Source organism: Poromitra crassiceps (assembly GCF_964638095.1).
Source record: "Poromitra crassiceps genome assembly, chromosome: 23".
NCBI classification, from domain to species: domain Eukaryota; kingdom Metazoa; phylum Chordata; class Actinopteri; order Beryciformes; family Melamphaidae; genus Poromitra; species Poromitra crassiceps.
This window is the reverse complement of record NC_139639.1, coordinates 13672142-13689676: the sequence shown is the minus strand read 5'-3', so window position 1 is coordinate 13689676 and position 17535 is coordinate 13672142. Positions and strand designations below refer to the sequence as shown.

Sequence of the window (17535 nt, the reverse complement as noted above, 5' to 3'; positions counted from 1 at the left end):
ACTTACTCAGAGCGATAGCACTGCTACAGTCGAGAAGTCTGTTTCTCTCTAAAGAAAATTAAACCTAAGTTCATCAAGCCTTTCTCAACAATACAACAGACACAGGTGAGTAGCCTACAGCAGTAGTAACATTTAGCCTACTGTTTAACAGAGAGAGCAGCCAGTGACGACCCACAATTGACCTGTATCCAAGTTCCCTGGTTTTCATTTTGCACTGTTTTCAGTGAAGTGCAATTTAACTAAATTACATAATCAAATGGACTTTTCGTAATATTCCAATAATCTGGCTGACATTTTTTTTATATGAACATTCAATAATTGGTGTTACACATGTTACTAGTGTTATTTCACACTTTCACTTTTGGTCTTGTGTATAGATATGTCTGCTGTCAGCAGTCTCCTATCCGAAGAGCAGTTTCTGTGCTCCATCTGTCTGGATGTGTTCACTGATCCAGTAACCATACCATGTGGACACAACTTCTGCAAAAACTGCATCACACAGCACTGGGATGTTAGTGTCCAGTGCCAGTGTCCCATGTGTAAAGAGCCTTTCAATACAAGACCTATGATGCGGATCAATACTTTCATATCTGAGATGGCTGCTCAGTTCAGAAGGTCAGCTCAGCTTAAAGCCAGCAGCTGCCCAGACCAACAATGTGCCAAACCAGGAGAAGTTCCCTGTGATGTCTGCACTGGGCCCAAAAGGAAGGCCCTGAAGTCCTGCCTGGTGTGTCTGGTCTCCTACTGTGAGACTCACCTGGAGCCTCATCAGAGAATCTCAGGCCTGAAACGACACAAGCTGATCGATCCTGTGGAGAACCTGGAAGGCAGGATGTGTAAGAAGCATGACAGACCGCTGGAGCTGTTCTGCAAGACTGACCAGATGTGTGTATGTCAGTTCTGTACTGAGTCAGACCACAGGTCACATCAAATTGTTCCTCTGAAAGAAGAATATGAAGGAAAGATGGCTGAGCTGTTGAAGATAATTCAGGAGAGACGACTTAAGATTCGTGAGATCAAACACTCAGTAGAGCTCAGTAAGGAAGATGCAGACAGAGAGATAGCAGACAGTGTGCGGGTCTTCACCGCTCTGAGGCAGTCTGTGGAGAGAGGCCAGGCTGAGCTCATTGAGACCATCGAAGAGAAGCAGAAAACAACAGAGAAACAGGCTCAAGGCTACATCAAAGAGCTGGAACAGGACATCTCTGAGCTGATGAAGAGAACCACTGAGGTGGAGCAGCTCTCACACACTGAAGACCACATTCACCTCATCCAAAGCTTCCCATCCCTGAACACTCCTCCACACAACAAGGACTGGTCAGAGGTCAGTGTTGTTCGCTCATCATATGGGACTGTGAGGAGAGCTGTGGCTCAGCTGGAGGAGACATTCAGTAAAGAGATGGGGAAGCTGCTTGCTGATGTTGAGCTGAAGAGGGTCCAGCAGTTTGCAGTGGATGTGACTCTGGATCCTAATACAGCACATCTCAATCTCATCCTGTCTCATGATGGGAAACAAGTACATACTGGTAATGCAAAGAAGAATCTCCCAGACAAACCAGAGAGATTTTCTTATTGTGTCCGTGCCTTAGGAAAGCAGAGCTTCTCTTCAGGGAAGTTTTACTACGAGGTTCAGGTTAAAGGGAAGACTGACTGGGTTTTAGGAGTGGCCAGAGGGTCGATCAACAGGAAGGGAGGCATCACGAGTCCTGAGAATGGCTACTGGGCTGTGTGTTTGCGTAATGGAAATGACTACAGTGCTTTTGTTGACCCTGATGTCCTCCTCTCTCTGAAGACGAAGCCTCAGAAGGTGGGGGTGTTTGTGGATTATGAGGAGGGTCTGGTCTCCTTTTACGACGTAGATGCTGCAGCTCTTATCTACTCCTTTACTGGCTGTACCTTCACTGAGAAACTCTACCCAATGTTGGGTCCTGGTATAAATAATGGTGGTGAAAACTCCACCCCTCTGATCATCTCTCCTGTCAATCACACAGATTAGACTAATATAATCATTTGTTTTTCTCAGATAGTAAATTTACACTGCCCCCCCCCTCCTTCAGGTAGCTGTTATAGCCATTCTAACAATAATAATGCAGACTTCATTTATTTTTATACAAACCGTTGGCCCAGTAGGCAGTAACTACTAATGTGTCTCATCTCTTTACCTTTAATTCTTTTTATTGGCAAAATGATTGTTCTACCATGAAAAAAAAGTTTACGTTTAAGGAATGTTAAACTCCAGATTCTGGTTAATATGGTATATTCTGTATATTTCTTCATATTCATATTTTCTTTTATGTATTGTTGCAAACAGGGTGGGATCATACAAACTTTGTTGAATCGAACCACTATTGCAGGAGTGTGAAAACTACCTTTTCTAGTGTCATTGTACCATGTCAGATTAAATAAGTGATTACTGTAATGGCAGTGTACATATTCTGATCATTTTAATTCTACACAATTACTAATGAGCATTTTATTGAAAAAAGGGGGGACAAACTATTCTGCAATCTACTGTATTGTTTGATATAAAAATAAATCCTGAAATAAATAAGCCAGTAGCAAGAGCTTGTACAGTTAAATAAGTGCTTGGCTTCCTCAGACAGCCATTTTACTACATGGAAAATTCAAGGGTTGGGGTCAAATCTTGTTAAAAATCAGGAGACAAATACAAAACATGCAATCTGCAGGTTTACAAGGAGTGATAGAATTTTTTTATATATAAATTGTAGCAGTATTCAGTTTCATCCCCCTTCAAAGAACTGTAACATAAAAAGACTACTCAGCTCTTTCGACTACACCAAGTTAAAAATTAATGAACTCTTGTTTTATTGTTACATCTCTAAACTTTTGATCAGTGGTCAGTTACACACTACCCAGATTACTCTACAATGAAGGTACACCATACAATTGGTAAGTTGACTAAAACTTTATTTGAGAGAAAATACATCAATGCAATCATAATAAATACAATTGGCAATATAAAAATAAGCTCTTAAAAAAGTTGCACCAAATGAACAGATGGTGGCAGTGTGGTTCCAATAATGCCCATTGTTGAAAACAAAATAATGCTGTGGATACTGTACAGAGCGTTCCTACCATTAGCCTCCATTCTATGGCGATAATTACTAACTTCACGACTGTAGCTCACTGAACTGAGCGGACAGTGCCGGTCAGGCATGGTGTATCTTGGTTATGTTGGGGGGATGTGGCAAATGAGCTAAACTTAAAAAGTGGTGTATCCCTTTAAACTCCAGATTCTGGTTAATATGGTATATTCTGTATACTTCTTCAGATTTTCTTTTGTTATGTATTGTATTGTTGCAAACAGGGTGGGGTCATAAAAACTTGTTGAATCCAACCACTATTGCAGGAGTGTGAAAACTACCTTTTCTAGTGTCATTGTACCATGTCAGATTAAATAAAAGTGATTACTGTAATAGCAGTGTACATATTCTGATCATTTAATTCTACACAATTACTAATGAGCATTTTATTAAAAAAGGGGGAACTATTCTGCAATCTACTGTATTGTTTGATATAAAAACTTTTTTTTACTGAAATAATTAAGCCAGTAGCAAGAGCTTGTAAGAAGTGATTGCCTTCCTCAGACAGGCATTTTACTACATGGAAAATTCAAGGGTTGGGGTCGTCTTGTTAAAAATCAGCAAACAAATATAAAACATGAAAATCTGCAGGTTTACAAGGAGTGATAGAATGTTTTTTTAATATAAATTGTAGCAGTATTCGGTTTCATCCCCCTTCAAAGGACTGTAAAGTAAACACTACTCAGCTCTTTCGACTACACCAAGTTCAAAATTCATGAACTCTTGTTTTATTCTTACATCTCTATAAACTTTTTATCAGTGATCAGTTACACAGTACACAGATTACTCTACAATGAAGGTACACCATACAATTAGTAAGTTGACTAAAACTTTATTTGAGAGAGAAAATACATCAATAAATACAATTGGCAATTGGTGGCAGCGTGGTTCCAATAATGCCCATTGTTGAAAACAAAATAATGCTGTGGATACTGTACAGAGCGTTCCTACAGTTATAACAATGATTTCAGGAACCAGACTGTCACAAGAGTGCGTCAATAAAACAATAGAAAAAATGTACTAGTAATTACAGTGTGGATGATCTGTCCACATACTCATGCACATGGTGCACAACATCACTGGAGGTATAGAGCAGCAAAAGTACAAAAAAAAAAAAAAATTACAATTGAGAGAAAAAAAATTAAATATTGACAAAGTTGATCAGAGGCGGAAGCGGTCCGAAAAATTAGGGGACTGTGGAACAGTCAGGGCAGATGGGTCACTCTTTTGCACAACCACCTGCCTGTATTGTCGCACTGGCTGGGCCTTATGGACCTGTGGAGGAAAGCAAGAAATTAGCAACTCGAACCCTCGACTCCAAACTGCTTTTTCAAAAGCTCAATTTAAGACTGAAGACTTTTTCAAAATTATCCCTAAGAGAACTTCACCGAAAAACAATCCCGATTTATGTTGCCTCGTGATCTCACACGTCCAAAACTATTGATATTCCTTCAAACTATTGATAGTTGACAGTTATCGAGAGTTGACTTGACTCAAGTTGTGGACCAGTGACGACGACATGACATTTTGCCGTTACCTGTTCCTGGCGGATCCTGGCGACGTCCTCCTTGTCGTGCTGCTCCTCCTCACGGCGCTGGTCCTCCTTCATGCGGTCCCGGAGCGCCTCCTTCTCGCTGGCAACTTGGTCGTACTCCAGCCGCTCCCTGGCACGCCTCTCCGTCGACAGCTCAAAGGCCTCTGCAACTGTGGAGGAGTTAGTGCCTTCTACAGTGCCGTGACAAGACGGGTAGTGACAGTAAGAGGGACAGAGGAGTTAGTGCCTTCTACAGTGCCGTGACAAGATGGGTAGTGACAGTAAGAGGGACAGAGCGGTGAGGTAGAGGCAAAAGGACACGCTAGGTGACATAACACAGTGCCTTCAGAAAGGATTCCAACAGTTTATTTGTTCTTGCATGTGTGAAGATGGCTGCTCAAGACACTCGCCATTTTAAGCTTGAGACAGTCTGCAAATTGGAATGGGAGAGAATCCCAAAATCTGATACATAATTATGAATAATAATTCAACAAGCACTAAGTAGGAACAGCACATGCAGAACTAATGTTTTCAGATTGTAAACAAAATACTTTAAAAGTCGAAGTGAACCGGAGGCGAATGCAAATGCGCAAGCGTCGGAGACTCAAACAAATCGTGTCTGAGATGACAGGGTTGAGAGGCACAACGCCGGGTGTCGATGATTTGATTTGACAGTTCTGGGGACTGGCTTTGGCCAATCATGGCGTGTTCCACCCCCAAAATCGAGTGGGATTCAGCGTGTTGTCGTGCTACGCGGAGTACCAGGCAGCCACCTGCTTCGTGCGGCGCGAGCGGACAATCCGATTCATGGGTGCTGCCCGCCCGCCTGGAATCGCCAAGGGGCGACCCCTGACAACCAGGCTCTCAAGCGTGCGCCTGTATCGCTATTGCTGCAAATACGATATTCCTGGAATGCGCGTTTTAACGAGCCAGTTACATTTCTTTGCATTCTTAGACATTATCGTTTTTGTTTACGTTTCATACAATTGGCCAAGTAATTCTGCCAGATGACCGGACCTAGGCGCCATTTTCTACATTTGGAAGAGAAAATTATCCTGAAATGAATATTTGATTGACAGCCGCCATGTCGTGATATGATTGGTTGAAATGGGGTAGAAATTTGATAGTACTAGGTGACGTCAGCAAACTGTAGATTACAGTCATCAATGACATCTTGAAAAATGAGATGTGAAAAAGTGTGAAAAACTAAAGAAATTAGATTTGTGCGATTTTTTTGCATACATTATTAAATATAGGTGCACTGCATACCCAGGTATTTGAACTAAAAGAAAATAAGCTTTAGATGATTGAATTTAATTTCATAAATCAATGCTTTTCTCCCCAAATGTACTCGGCCAATTCCCCCTGCTGTCTCGGTCGTTGCTCCACGCCCTCTGCTGGTCCGGGGAGAATTCTGTAGACTAGCACACGCTTCCTCCCGATACATGTGCAAGTCGCCCCGGCCGATTCTTTTCGTCGTCCAGCAGCTAACGGTGTTCTTACCCAGTTCGGAGCGGCTCGGCTTCTTGGGCAGGAACGGCTCCTTGTGGATGACGGTGTTGGGTCGGGCCTTCTCATCCTGATGCTTCTGCTGTTCCTTCACCTGCACAGGACGAGGGGAGGCACACGGTCAAGTTTGACACAGTGAGGCCGACGCTTTGTTCACTTGGCCGCGTGTTTACCGTGAATACAAGATGAGAAGTTGTGTACTACACAATAAGATTGGCATTCAAGCTAGCAACCACTAGCTAGTGAGGTTAATGCAGGAAATGCAAAGGAAAACAAGATGACTGTTGAGAATATCAACATGTTCCTCAGACATATTATAAAATGACTATGAAATATATATATTTTAGCTATACAGCTAAAATGTCAATATATTTAATTGTCCAATGCGTCCGCCATTTTGTGAAACGTCACAGGCACAAGTCGTGAGCGCGAAGCTTTCAGAAAGATCCACGTACCAAATCGTGAACACCACATGAGGGGGGCCATTCAAGTGGATTTATGTCGTATTCACGGTAAACACGAGCCCAATTGAGCACGAGTGCCATCAGGAAAAAGGCGATTTTTTTTTTCTGTGCCAACTCCCATCATACCGTCTGCTCCCAGCGGCCGGCCTTCTCTGCCCCCCGCCGGTCAATAAGCATCCTGAATGGCTCCGGCTTGGTGGGCTCCACCACTCTCTTTGCAGGCAGGACCACTTCAAAGTCGGGCAGCAGCTGCGCCTTGAACTTTGGCACCTAAAGAGTTCAGAGGAAAGAGGTCAGTCAATGTGGCTCAATGGCAGCTTTCTCCTCGGGGCTCCAGAGAGAGAGTCAGGGCTGTGCCTCTACCTCCTCGTTGCGCTGCTCCTCCAGCCTCTTCTCCTTCAGGGCCTTCCTCTCGCGCTCTCGCTCGTCAAAGGAGAAGGGGACCACCTCCACCTGGTTCTTCTCTGGCAGCTGCGGCTGGAACGGCAGGGCGAAGTGAGGCACTGGGAGGGCCTTAATGGGTGATGGTGGTTTTGCCTGAAAGCAGATGAGAACAGAAGCCAAAACCTTTAAAACCGATCAGATTAAAACTTATACAAACGTATCCATATACAGGTATACCAGGGTTACAAACTCATGGAGGTGACAGAAACCGTACCAGGGCAGACACAAAACCACTCAAAGGTGACTAGCTTGCATCCGTGATATACCCACTGGGTCACCTGACCAAGCTTTTCATTAAATGTCTGTATTTGAACTTTTCATAAAATGTGTTTATTTAGCATCTCACGAGGTAAAGACAATTCTCTGCATTTTTGCAAATTTAAAAACAAAGTCAGATTTAGCCAAACTAATACATTATTGAAAGGAATAAAGAGTCAACCAAGTTAGGTAAAGATCAATTCAGTCAGTGTGACTACATAATTATTCTGTCAGTTCTAAAAACGAAAGTCAAATCAATAGGCCACTTCTCAGTGACTGAACCCAAAGAGGATACTGAACACACGATTCACTGGAAATTATGAGAAGTGGCTTTTTTTTGCAGTAACCGTCCTGAGAACACTGACCTCCCTCTGTGGAGAAGCTGAAGCATAAGAGACCCCTTCTAGATAGACAGTCAAAAATCCTTACCTCCTCAACCTTGCGGTCCATGCGAACCCTCTTCTTAAGAGCAAAGGCTGGGGACTCTGGGACAGTGGTGTGCATGGGTTTCTTCTCAGGGACTCCCTGTTGACCGGAAGATTTCATTGTCATTATGCTGCTCTCAACACATGGAAACACTGTTGAAGCAACTTTATAGTGTTCACATGGTCAAACTAAAACACCATGATGAAAAGTGGACTTTGGTTGTGGCTAGTCTCAAAGCCAGACCCATGAGAGTTCTTACACAGATGCACTACTTTACAGCATGCTGCAGATCTGTGACTGAGACACTACTTTTTTTTTTCCTGACAACCCCTCAAACTCACCACCACCCCCTCCAGGATCTTTGTCGGCAGCGGCCGGGAGTGGAAAGCGGTCTGCATCTCCTCTTCCTCCTGAGGTTTCTTGGCGGCCTGCCTCTCCTGGAGCCTCTTCTCAATCTGCAGGTCAAATCCTTCAACTTTTGTGGACTCTTTCGCCGCTGGCTTCTTCGGGTTGATCTGACGCTCTAGAATCTCCCTGTTCAGCCCAAATCTCAATCTACTTATAACTCTCTGTTCAATTCTATTAGTCCCACTATTCCCCACCATTCCCACTTTATTTTGTATACTATGCAGATGTCTCCCTTTTATTGCCCTATCCCACTGCTGTTGCCACTGTTTAACTATTTCCCTCCATACTATACTCTTCCCCTCTGATTTTGAAAGTTTGATGTCAATGTCTGTTCTCTCCTGATCGCCTCCTTTGCTGCCCTGTCTGCTTTCTCATTACCTGAGATTCCTACATGAGCTGGCACCCACATGAACTTTATAGTTTTCCCCTGCCTATCTAACCTTGAATTAACAAACAACAGTTCATATACTAAATCTTGATGACTTTTCCCTGCTCCATTTTTAACACTTGCTAATGCTGCCACTGAATTGGTTGCCCCCCCAGCTGGTCTGGTCTTTTTTAACACCTGCGCGCATGCGTCGTCGCCTTCTTCTTCTTTCTTTGCCTTGACCGTAGGCGTAGTTGCTGCCCTCTCGTTGTGGACTCCAGTACTACACATAGAGGCGGGGAGACGGCTCTAGTGTAGACCATGGTGTAGACTGGGAAGGCTTCAACTAGAAAACGGCTTAGTGAAGATGTGCTCCATAGGGTTCCATTGCCGTTGCCACCCAGTGACACGGTTTGTTTACCAAAATGCTGCTCGGCTGATCCCTCGTATAGATATTTTACAAAATAACTCAGGATAAGTGTTATCGATTCCTATTTTATCTTAGAACAACTCATTTGGGTAACGCTTTATAGTTCACTCCTTGTACCCCGTAGTTACACTATAAGTAGGCTACAGTGTGGTACCGCAGCCTATAAGTACAGATATTGTTACCCTCTAGACTAGTTATACAGTCTAATTCGTAAGTCTAAAGTCGTAATTAGCCTATAAGTACAGATCTTGTTACCATCTAGTCTAGTTCCATGCTTATTTGCGGGCTGTATTCTAAAGCGTTACCCTAATTTGTTTCAAAGGATATGAGAATGCTATTTTTATTTTTTATTTTCATTTTGTAAATACTAGACAGTAGGCTACTAGATTCTGATCCACACGCCATACCAGTTGGTGACAGTAATGCACCAATTTGGTGTTTGCCAACCGCCAATAATAGAAGAAGAAAAAAAGGCGGAGCACTTAAGAGCGTGGAAGGAAAAAAAAGTTCTTTGCTTAGGAGAGGAGAGGAGAATTTTACTCAGAGCGATAGCACTGCTGCAGTCAAGAAGTCTGTCTTTCTCTTAGGAGAGGAGAGGAGAATTTAAACTAAAACTTACTCAAAGCGATAGCACTGCTGCAGTCAAGAAGTCTGTCTTTCTCTAAAGAAAATTCAAAGTTCATCAAGCCTTTCTCAACAATACAACAGAGGTGAGTAACCTACAGCAGTAGTAACATTAAACAGAGAGCAGCCAGTGACGAGACTGTCGACCCAATTGTCCTGTATCCATGTTTCCTGGTTTTCATTTTGCACTGTTTTCAGTGAAGTGCAATTTAACTAAATTACATAATCAAATTTACTTTTCGTAGCCTAATATTCCAATAATCTGACTTTGACTTTTTTTTTTATATGAACATTCAAGAATTGGTGTTACACATGTTACTAGTGTTATTTATTTCACACTTTCACTTTTGGTCTCGTGTATAGATACAGTATGTCTGCTGCCAGCTGTCTCCTATCCGAAGATCAGTTTCTGTGCTCCATCTGTCTGGATGTGTTCACTGATCCAGTCGCCATACCATGTGGACACAACTTCTGCAAGAACTGCATCACACAGCACTGGGATGTGCCAAATGTCCAGCGCCAGTGTCCCATGTGCCAGAAGCGTTTCAAAAGAAGACCTAAGCTGCATGTCAATACTTTCATATCGGAGATGGCTGCTCAGTTCAGAAAGTCAGCTCAGATGAAAGCCAGCAGCTGCCCAGACCAGCAAAGTGCCAAACCAGGAGAAGTTCCCTGTGATGTCTGCACAGGGACCAAAAGGAAGGCCCTGAATTCCTGCCTGGTGTGTCTGGTCTCCTACTGTGAGACTCATCTGGAGCCTCATCAGAGAATCTCAGGCCTGAAACGACACAAGCTGATAGATCCTGTGGAGAACCTGGAATGCAGGATGTGTAAGAAGCATGACAGACCGCTGGAGCTGTTCTGCAAGACTGACCAGATGTGTGTATGTCAGTTCTGTACTGAGACAGACCACAGGTCACATCAAATTGTTCCTCTGAAAGAAGGATATGAAGGAAAGATGGCTGAGCTGGGGAAGAGAATCCAGGAGAGACGATTTAAGATTCATGAGATCAAACACTCAGTAGAGCTCAGTAAGGAGGATGCAGACAGAGAGATAGCAGACAGTGTGCGGGTCTTCACTGCTCTGAGGCAGTCTGTGGAGAGAGGCCAGGCTGAGCTCATTCAGATGATCGAAGAGAAGCAGAAAACAACAGAGAAGCAGGCTCAAGGCTTCATCAAAGAGCTGGAACAGGAAATCTTTGAGCTGATGAAGAGAACCACTGAGGTGGAGCAGCTCTCACACACTGAAGACCACATTCACCTCATCCAAGGCTTCCCATCCCTGAACACTCCTCCACACAACATGGACTGGTTAGAAGAGGTCAGTGTCCACTCATCATATGAAGGGGCTGTGAGGAGAGCTGTGGCTCAGCTGGAGGAGATGGGGAAGCTGCTTGCTGATGTTGAGCTGAAGAGGGTCCAACAGTTTGCAGTGGATGTGAATCTGGATCCTAATACAGCACATCTCAATCTCATCCTGTCTCATGATGGGAAACAAGTACATACTGGTAATGTAAAGAAGAACCTCCCAGACAACCCAGAGAGATTTTCTCATTGTCTCCGTGCCTTAGGAAAGCAGAGCTTCTCTTCAGGGAAGTTTTACTACGAGGTTCAGGTTAAAGGGAAGACTGCCTGGGTTTTAGGAGTGGCCAGAGGGTCGATCAACAGGAAGGGAAAAATCACACTGAGACCTCAGAATGGCTACTGGACTATATGGATGAGGAATGGAAATGAGTACAAAGCTCTTGCTGGCCCTTCTGTCCTCCTCTCTCTGAAGACGAAGCCTCAGAAGGTGGGGGTGTTTGTGGATTATGAGGAGGGTCTGGTCTCCTTTTACGACGTTGATGCTGCAGCTCTTATCTACTCCTTTACTGGCTGCACCTTCACTGAGAAACTCTACCCAATGTTGTGTCCTGGTACAAGAAATGGTGATGAAAACTCCACCCCTCTGATCATCTCTCCTGTCAATCACACAGATTAGACTAATATAATCATTTGTTTTTCTCAGATAGTACATTTACACTGCCCCCCCCCTCCTTCAGGTAGCTGTATAAGCATTCTAACAATAATAATGCAGACTTCATTTATTTTTATGGAGGAGAGGGGGGGGCAGTAAGTAACTACTAATGTGTCTCATCTCTTTACCTTTAATTCTTTTTATTAGCAAAATTATTGTCCTACCATGAAAAAAAAGTCAAGTTTAAGGAATGTTAAACTCCAGATTCTGGTTAATATGGTATATTCTGTATACTTCTTCATATTCATATTTTCTTTTATGTTATGTATTGTATTGTATTGTTGCAAACAGGGTGGGATCATAAAAACTTTGTTGAATCGAACTAGGCCTGCTATTGCAGGAGTGTGAAAACTACATGTTCTAGTGTCATTGTACCATGTCAGATTAAATAAAAGTGATTACTGTAATAGCAGTGTACAAATTCTGATCATTTTAATTCTACACAATTACTAATGAGCATTTTATTGAAAATAGGGGGACAAACTATTCCGCAATCTACTGTATTGTTTGATATAAAACATTTTTTTTACTGAAATAAATAAGCCAGTAGCAAGAGCTTGTATAGTTAAAGAAGTGATTGCCTTCCTCAGACAGGCATTTTACTACATGGACAATTCAAGGGTTGGGGTCAAGTCTTGTTAAAAATCAGGAAACAAATATAAAACATGAAAATCTGCAGGTTTACAAGGAGTGACTGAATGTTTTTTATATATAAATTGTAGCAGTATTCGCTTTCATCCCCCTTCAAAGGACTGTAAAGTAAAAACACTACTCGGCTCTTTCGACTACATCAAGTTCAAAATTCATGAACTCGTTCTATTCTTACATCTCTAAACTTTGATCAGTGATCAGTTACACACTACCCTGATTACTCTACAATGAAGGTACACCATACAATTAGTAAGTTGACTAAAACTGAGAGAAAATACATCATGATAATAAATACAATCAGCAATATAAAAATAAGCTCTTAAAAAAGTTGCACAAAATGAACAGATGGTGGCAGCGTGGTTCCAATAATACCGTTGGTGAAAACAAAATAATGCTGTGTAGATACTGTACAGAGCGTGCCTCCAGTTAGCTCGAGTTGGATGTATAAAATTATGCATGTCCTGTTAAAGTTGTGTGAACTGTCGCAGTTTTTAAAATGTAAACAGAGTTAGCCGGCTAGAGTCAGACACACAAGCCTCGTGCCACTTGGGCTCCATAGGGTTCCATTGCCATTGCCACCCAGTGACGCGGTTTGTTTACCAAAATGCTGCTCAGCTGATCCCTCGTGTAGATATTTTACAAAATAACTCAGGAAGTGTTATCGATTCCTATTTGAGTATCTTAGAACAACTAATTTGTTTGAAAGGATATGAGGATGCTATTTTTATTATTATTTTTCTTTTCATTTTGTAAATACAGTAGGCTACTAGATTCTGATCCACACGCCATTGGTGACGCACCAATTTGGTGTTTGCCAACTGCCAATACAGAGGCAAAGTGACCGCCTACTTCCTGCTTCAGCACTGTACCAGATATTTTCATCCGCCATTTATTTTCCCATACACATTTCGTAAAATGCGTATAAAAATAGTTTTACTGGTTCAAACCAAACGGTCCAGCTAACGCTATAATCTGGAGAGACCATAGAACATTTCACTAGGACCAAAACGTAAAAAAATGCGGGTTTAAAGAAAATATTTTTTCAATGTTGTTGTTTTTTTTTGGTCCGAGTTAAATGTTCTATGGTCTCTCCCGATTATAGCGTTAGCTGAACCGTTTGGTTCGACGAAGTAAAACTATTTTATAAGCATTTTACGAAATGTCTATGGGAAAATAAATGGCGGATGAAAATCTCTGGTACAGTGCTGAAGCAGGAAGTGACGTACCACTTTGCCTCGAAGAAAAAAAGGCGGAGCACTTAGGAGAGGAGAGGAGAATTGAAACTAAAACTTACTCTGAGCGATAGCACTGCTGCAGTCGAGAAGTCTGTCTTTCTCTAAAGAAAATTAAACCTAAGTTCATCAAGCCTTTCTCAACAATACAACAGACACAGGTGAGTAGTCTACAGCAGTAGTAACATTTACTGTTTAACAGAGAGAGCAGCCAGTGACAACCCACAATTGACCTGGCACCGCCTATCCATGTTTCCTGGTTTTCATTTTGCACTGTTTTCAGTGAAGTGCAATTGAACTAAATTACATAATCAAATTGACTTTTCGTAATATTCCAATAATCTGACTGACATTTTTTTTAATATGAACATTCAAGAATTGGTGTTACACATGTTACTAGTGTTATTTCACAATTTCACTTTTGGTCTTGTGCATAGATATGTCTGCTGCCAGCTGTCTCCTCTCTGAAGAGCAGTTTCTGTGCTCCATCTGTCTGGATGTGTTCACTGATCCAGTCGCCCTACCATGTGGACACAACTTCTGCAAAAACTGCATCACACAGCACTGGGATGTTAGTGTCCAGTGCCAGTGTCCCATGTGTCAAGAGCTTTTCAATACAAGACCTATGCTGCGGATCAATACTTTCATATCTGAGATGGCTGCTCAGTTCAGAAGGTCAGCTCAGCTTAAAGCCAGCAGCTGCGCAGACCAACAATATGCCAAACCAGGAGAAGTTCCCTGCGACGTCTGCACTGGGCCCAAAAGGAAGGCCCTGAAGTCCTGCCTGGTGTGTCTGGTCTCCTACTGTGAGACTCACCTGGAGCCTCATCAGAGAATCTCAGGCCTGAAACGACACAAGCTGATGGATCCTGTGGAGAACCTGGAAGGCAGGATGTGTAAGAAGCATGACAGACCGCTGGAGCTGTTCTGCAAGACTGACCAGATGTGTGTATGTCAGTTCTGTACTGAGACAGACCACAAGTCACATCAAATTGTTCCTCTGAAAGAAGGATATGAAGGAAAGATGGCTGAGCTGGGGAAGATAATCCAGGAGAGACGATTTAAGATTTGTGAGATCAAACACTCAGTACAGCTCAGTAAGGAGGATGCAGACAGAGAGATAGCAGACAGTGTGCGGGTCTTCACCGCTCTGAGGCAGTCTGTGGAGAGAGGCCAGGCTGAGCTCATTCAGATGATCGAAGAGAAGCAGAAAATAACAGAGAAACAGGCTCAAGGCTTCATCAAAGAGTTGGAACAGGAAATCTCTGAGCTGATGAAGAGAACCACTGAGGTGGAGCAGCTCTCAATCACTGAAGACCACCTTCACCTCATCCAAAGCCTCCCATCCCTGAACGCTCCTCCACACAACAAGGACTGGTCAGAAGAGGTCAGTGTCCACTCATCATATGAGGGGGCTGTGAGGAGAGCTGTGGCTCAGCTGGAGGAGACTCTCAGTAAAGAGATGGAGAAGCTGCTTGAGGCTGAGCTGAAGAGGGTCCAGCAGTATGCAGTGAATGTGACTCTGGATCCTAATACAGCACATCTCAATCTCATCCTGTCTCATGATGGGAAACAAGTAAATAATGGTAATGTAAAGAAGAATCTCCCAGACAAACCAGAGAGATTTTCTAATTGTCTCCGTGCCTTAGGAAAGCAGAGCTTCTCTTCAGGGAAGTTTTACTACGAGGTTCAGGTTAAAGGGAATACTGACTGGGTTTTAGGAGTGGCCAGAGGGTCGATCAACAGGAAGGGACGCATCATGACGAGTCCTGAGAATGGCTACTGGGCTGTATGGCTTGATGGAAATGAGTACCAAGCTGCTGCTGACCCTCGTGTCTTCCTCGCTCTGAAGACGAAGCCTCAGAAGGTGGGGGTGTTTGTGGATTATGAGGAGGGTCTGGTCTCCTTTTATGACGTAGATGCTGCAGCTCTTATCTACTCCTTTACTGGCTGCAGCTTCACTGAGAAACTCTACCCAATGTTGGGTCCCGGTAGAAATAATGGTGGTGAAAACTCCACCCCTCTGATCATTTCTCCTGTCAATCACACAGATTAGACTAATATAATCATTTGTTTTTCTCAGATAGTAACTTTACACTGCCCCCCCCCCCCTTCAGGTAGCTGTTAATAGCCATTCTAACAATAATAATGCAGACTTCATTTATTTTTAGGGGGGGGGGGGGGCTTCAAAGCCTTGTCTTATGCACATTTGACTTCACTGAGAAGAATTATACAAACCGTTGGCCCAGTAGGCAGTAACTACTAATGTGTCATCTCTTTACCTTTAATTATTTTTATTAGCAAAATGAAGTTAAGTTTAAGGAATGTTAAACTCCAGATTCTGGTTAATATGGTATATTCTGTATACTTCTTCATATTCATATTTTCTTTTATGTTATGTATTGTATGGTGTTGTTGCAAACATGGTGGGATCATAAAAACTTTGTTGAATCTAACTACTATTGCAGGAGTGAAAACTACCTTTTCTAGTGTCATTGTACCATGTCAGATTAAATAAAAGTGATTACTGTAATAGCAGTGCACATATTCTGATCATTTTAATTCTACACAATTACTGAGCATTTTATTGAAAAAAGGGGGATAAACCATTCTGCAATCTACTGTATTGTTTGATATAAAAATATAAATAAATCCTGAAATAAATAAGCCAGTAGCAAGAGCTTGTACAGTTAAATAAGTGATTGCCTTCCTCAGACAGCCATTTTACTACATGGAAAATTCAAGGGTTGGGGTCAAGTCTTGTTCAAAATCAGGAGACAAATATAAAACATGCAATCTGCAGGTTTACAAGGAGTGATAGAATTTTTTATATGTAAATTGTAGCAGTATTCAGATTCATCCCCCTTCAAAGAACTAACATAAAGACTACTCTGCTCTTTCGACTACACCAAGTTAAAAATTAATGAACTCGTTTTGTGACATCTCTAAACTTTTGATCAGTTACACACTACCCAGATTACTCTACAATGAAGGTACACCATACAATTAGTAAGTTGACTAAAACTTTATTTGAGAGAAAATACATTGATGCAATCATGATAATAAATACAATTGGCAATATAAAAATAAGCTCTTAAAAAAGTTGCACCAAATGAACAGATGGTGGCAGCGTGGTTCCAATAATTCCCATTGTTGAAAACAAAATAATGCTGTGGATACTATACAGAGCGTTCCTACCATTAGCCTCCATTCTATGGCGATAATTACTAGCTTCACGACTGTAGCTCACTGTGAACTGAGCAGACAGTGCCGGTAAGGCATGGTGTATCTTGGTTATGTTGGGGGGATGTGGCAAATGAGCTAAACTTTAAAAAAAAATGGTGTATCCCTTTAAACTCCAGATTCTGGTTAATATAGTTTAAAATATATTCTGTATACTTCTTCAGATTTTCTTGTATGGTATTGTTGCAAACAGGGTGGGGTCATAAAAACTTGTTGACTCCAACCACTATTGCAGGAAAACTACCTTTTCTAGTGTCATTGTACCATGTCAGATTAAATAAAAGTGATTACTGTAATAGCAGTGTACATATTCTGATCATTTAATTCTACACAATTTACTAATTAGCATTAAAAAAGGGGGGACAAACTATTCTGCAATCTACTGTATTGTTTGATATAAAAACATTTTTTTTTACTGAAATAAATAAGCAAGAGCTTGTAAGAAGTGATTGCCTTCCTCAGACAGGCATTTTACTACATGGAAAATTCAAGGGTTGGGGTCAAGTCTTGTTAAAAATCAGCAAACAAATATAAAACATGAAAATCTGCAGGTTTACAAGGAGTGATAGAATAAATTGTAGCAGTATTCGGTTTCATCCCTTCAAAGGACTGTAAAGTAAAAACACTACTCTGCTCTTTCAACTACATCAAGTTCAAAATTCATGAACTCTTGTTTATTCTTACATCTCTAAACTTTTTATCAGTGATCAGTTACACACTACCCAGATTACTCTACAATGAAGGTACACGATACAATTAGTAAGTTGACTAAAACTTTATTTGAGAGAGAAAATACATCAATAAATACAATTGGCAATATAAAA

The 17535-nt window shown here is 41.9% G+C and overlaps 3 protein-coding genes and 1 pseudogene across 4 annotated transcripts; 3 read left to right on the top strand and 1 right to left on the bottom strand.

Moving 5' to 3' along the window:
- Nucleotides 1–379: 379 nt before the first annotated feature.
- On the top strand, nucleotides 380–1996 carry LOC310797073 (E3 ubiquitin-protein ligase TRIM39-like; the record flags this gene model as incomplete). Its single annotated transcript, XM_083659360.1, has 1 exon — nucleotides 380–1996. The coding sequence occupies one exon, from the start codon at nucleotides 380–382 to the stop codon at nucleotides 1994–1996; it is 1617 nt and encodes a 538-aa protein (XP_083515486.1).
- A 2269-nt stretch (nucleotides 1997–4265) lies between these two features.
- On the bottom strand, nucleotides 4266–8837 carry LOC310796740 (targeting protein for Xklp2-like; the record flags this gene model as incomplete). The annotated part of the gene is made up of 8 exons (XM_083658975.1): nucleotides 4266–4379; nucleotides 4642–4808; nucleotides 6142–6241; nucleotides 6738–6881; nucleotides 6975–7148; nucleotides 7743–7838; nucleotides 8081–8273; nucleotides 8758–8837. The coding sequence occupies 8 exons, from the start codon at nucleotides 8835–8837 to the stop codon at nucleotides 4266–4268; spliced, it is 1068 nt and encodes a 355-aa protein (XP_083515101.1).
- Nucleotides 8838–10871: 2034 nt separating this feature from the next.
- LOC310796739 (zinc-binding protein A33 pseudogene) lies at nucleotides 10872–11549 on the top strand (annotated as a pseudogene). Its single transcript has one exon. The product of its transcript is annotated as a zinc-binding protein A33 pseudogene (transcript).
- A 2358-nt stretch (nucleotides 11550–13907) lies between these two features.
- On the top strand, nucleotides 13908–15536 carry LOC310797072 (E3 ubiquitin-protein ligase TRIM21-like; the record flags this gene model as incomplete). The annotated part of the gene is made up of 1 exon (XM_083659359.1): nucleotides 13908–15536. One exon carries the CDS (start codon nucleotides 13908–13910, stop codon nucleotides 15522–15524), a length of 1617 nt encoding a protein of 538 aa, XP_083515485.1. The 3' UTR covers nucleotides 15525–15536.
- Between the last annotated feature and the right edge of the window lie 1999 nt (nucleotides 15537–17535).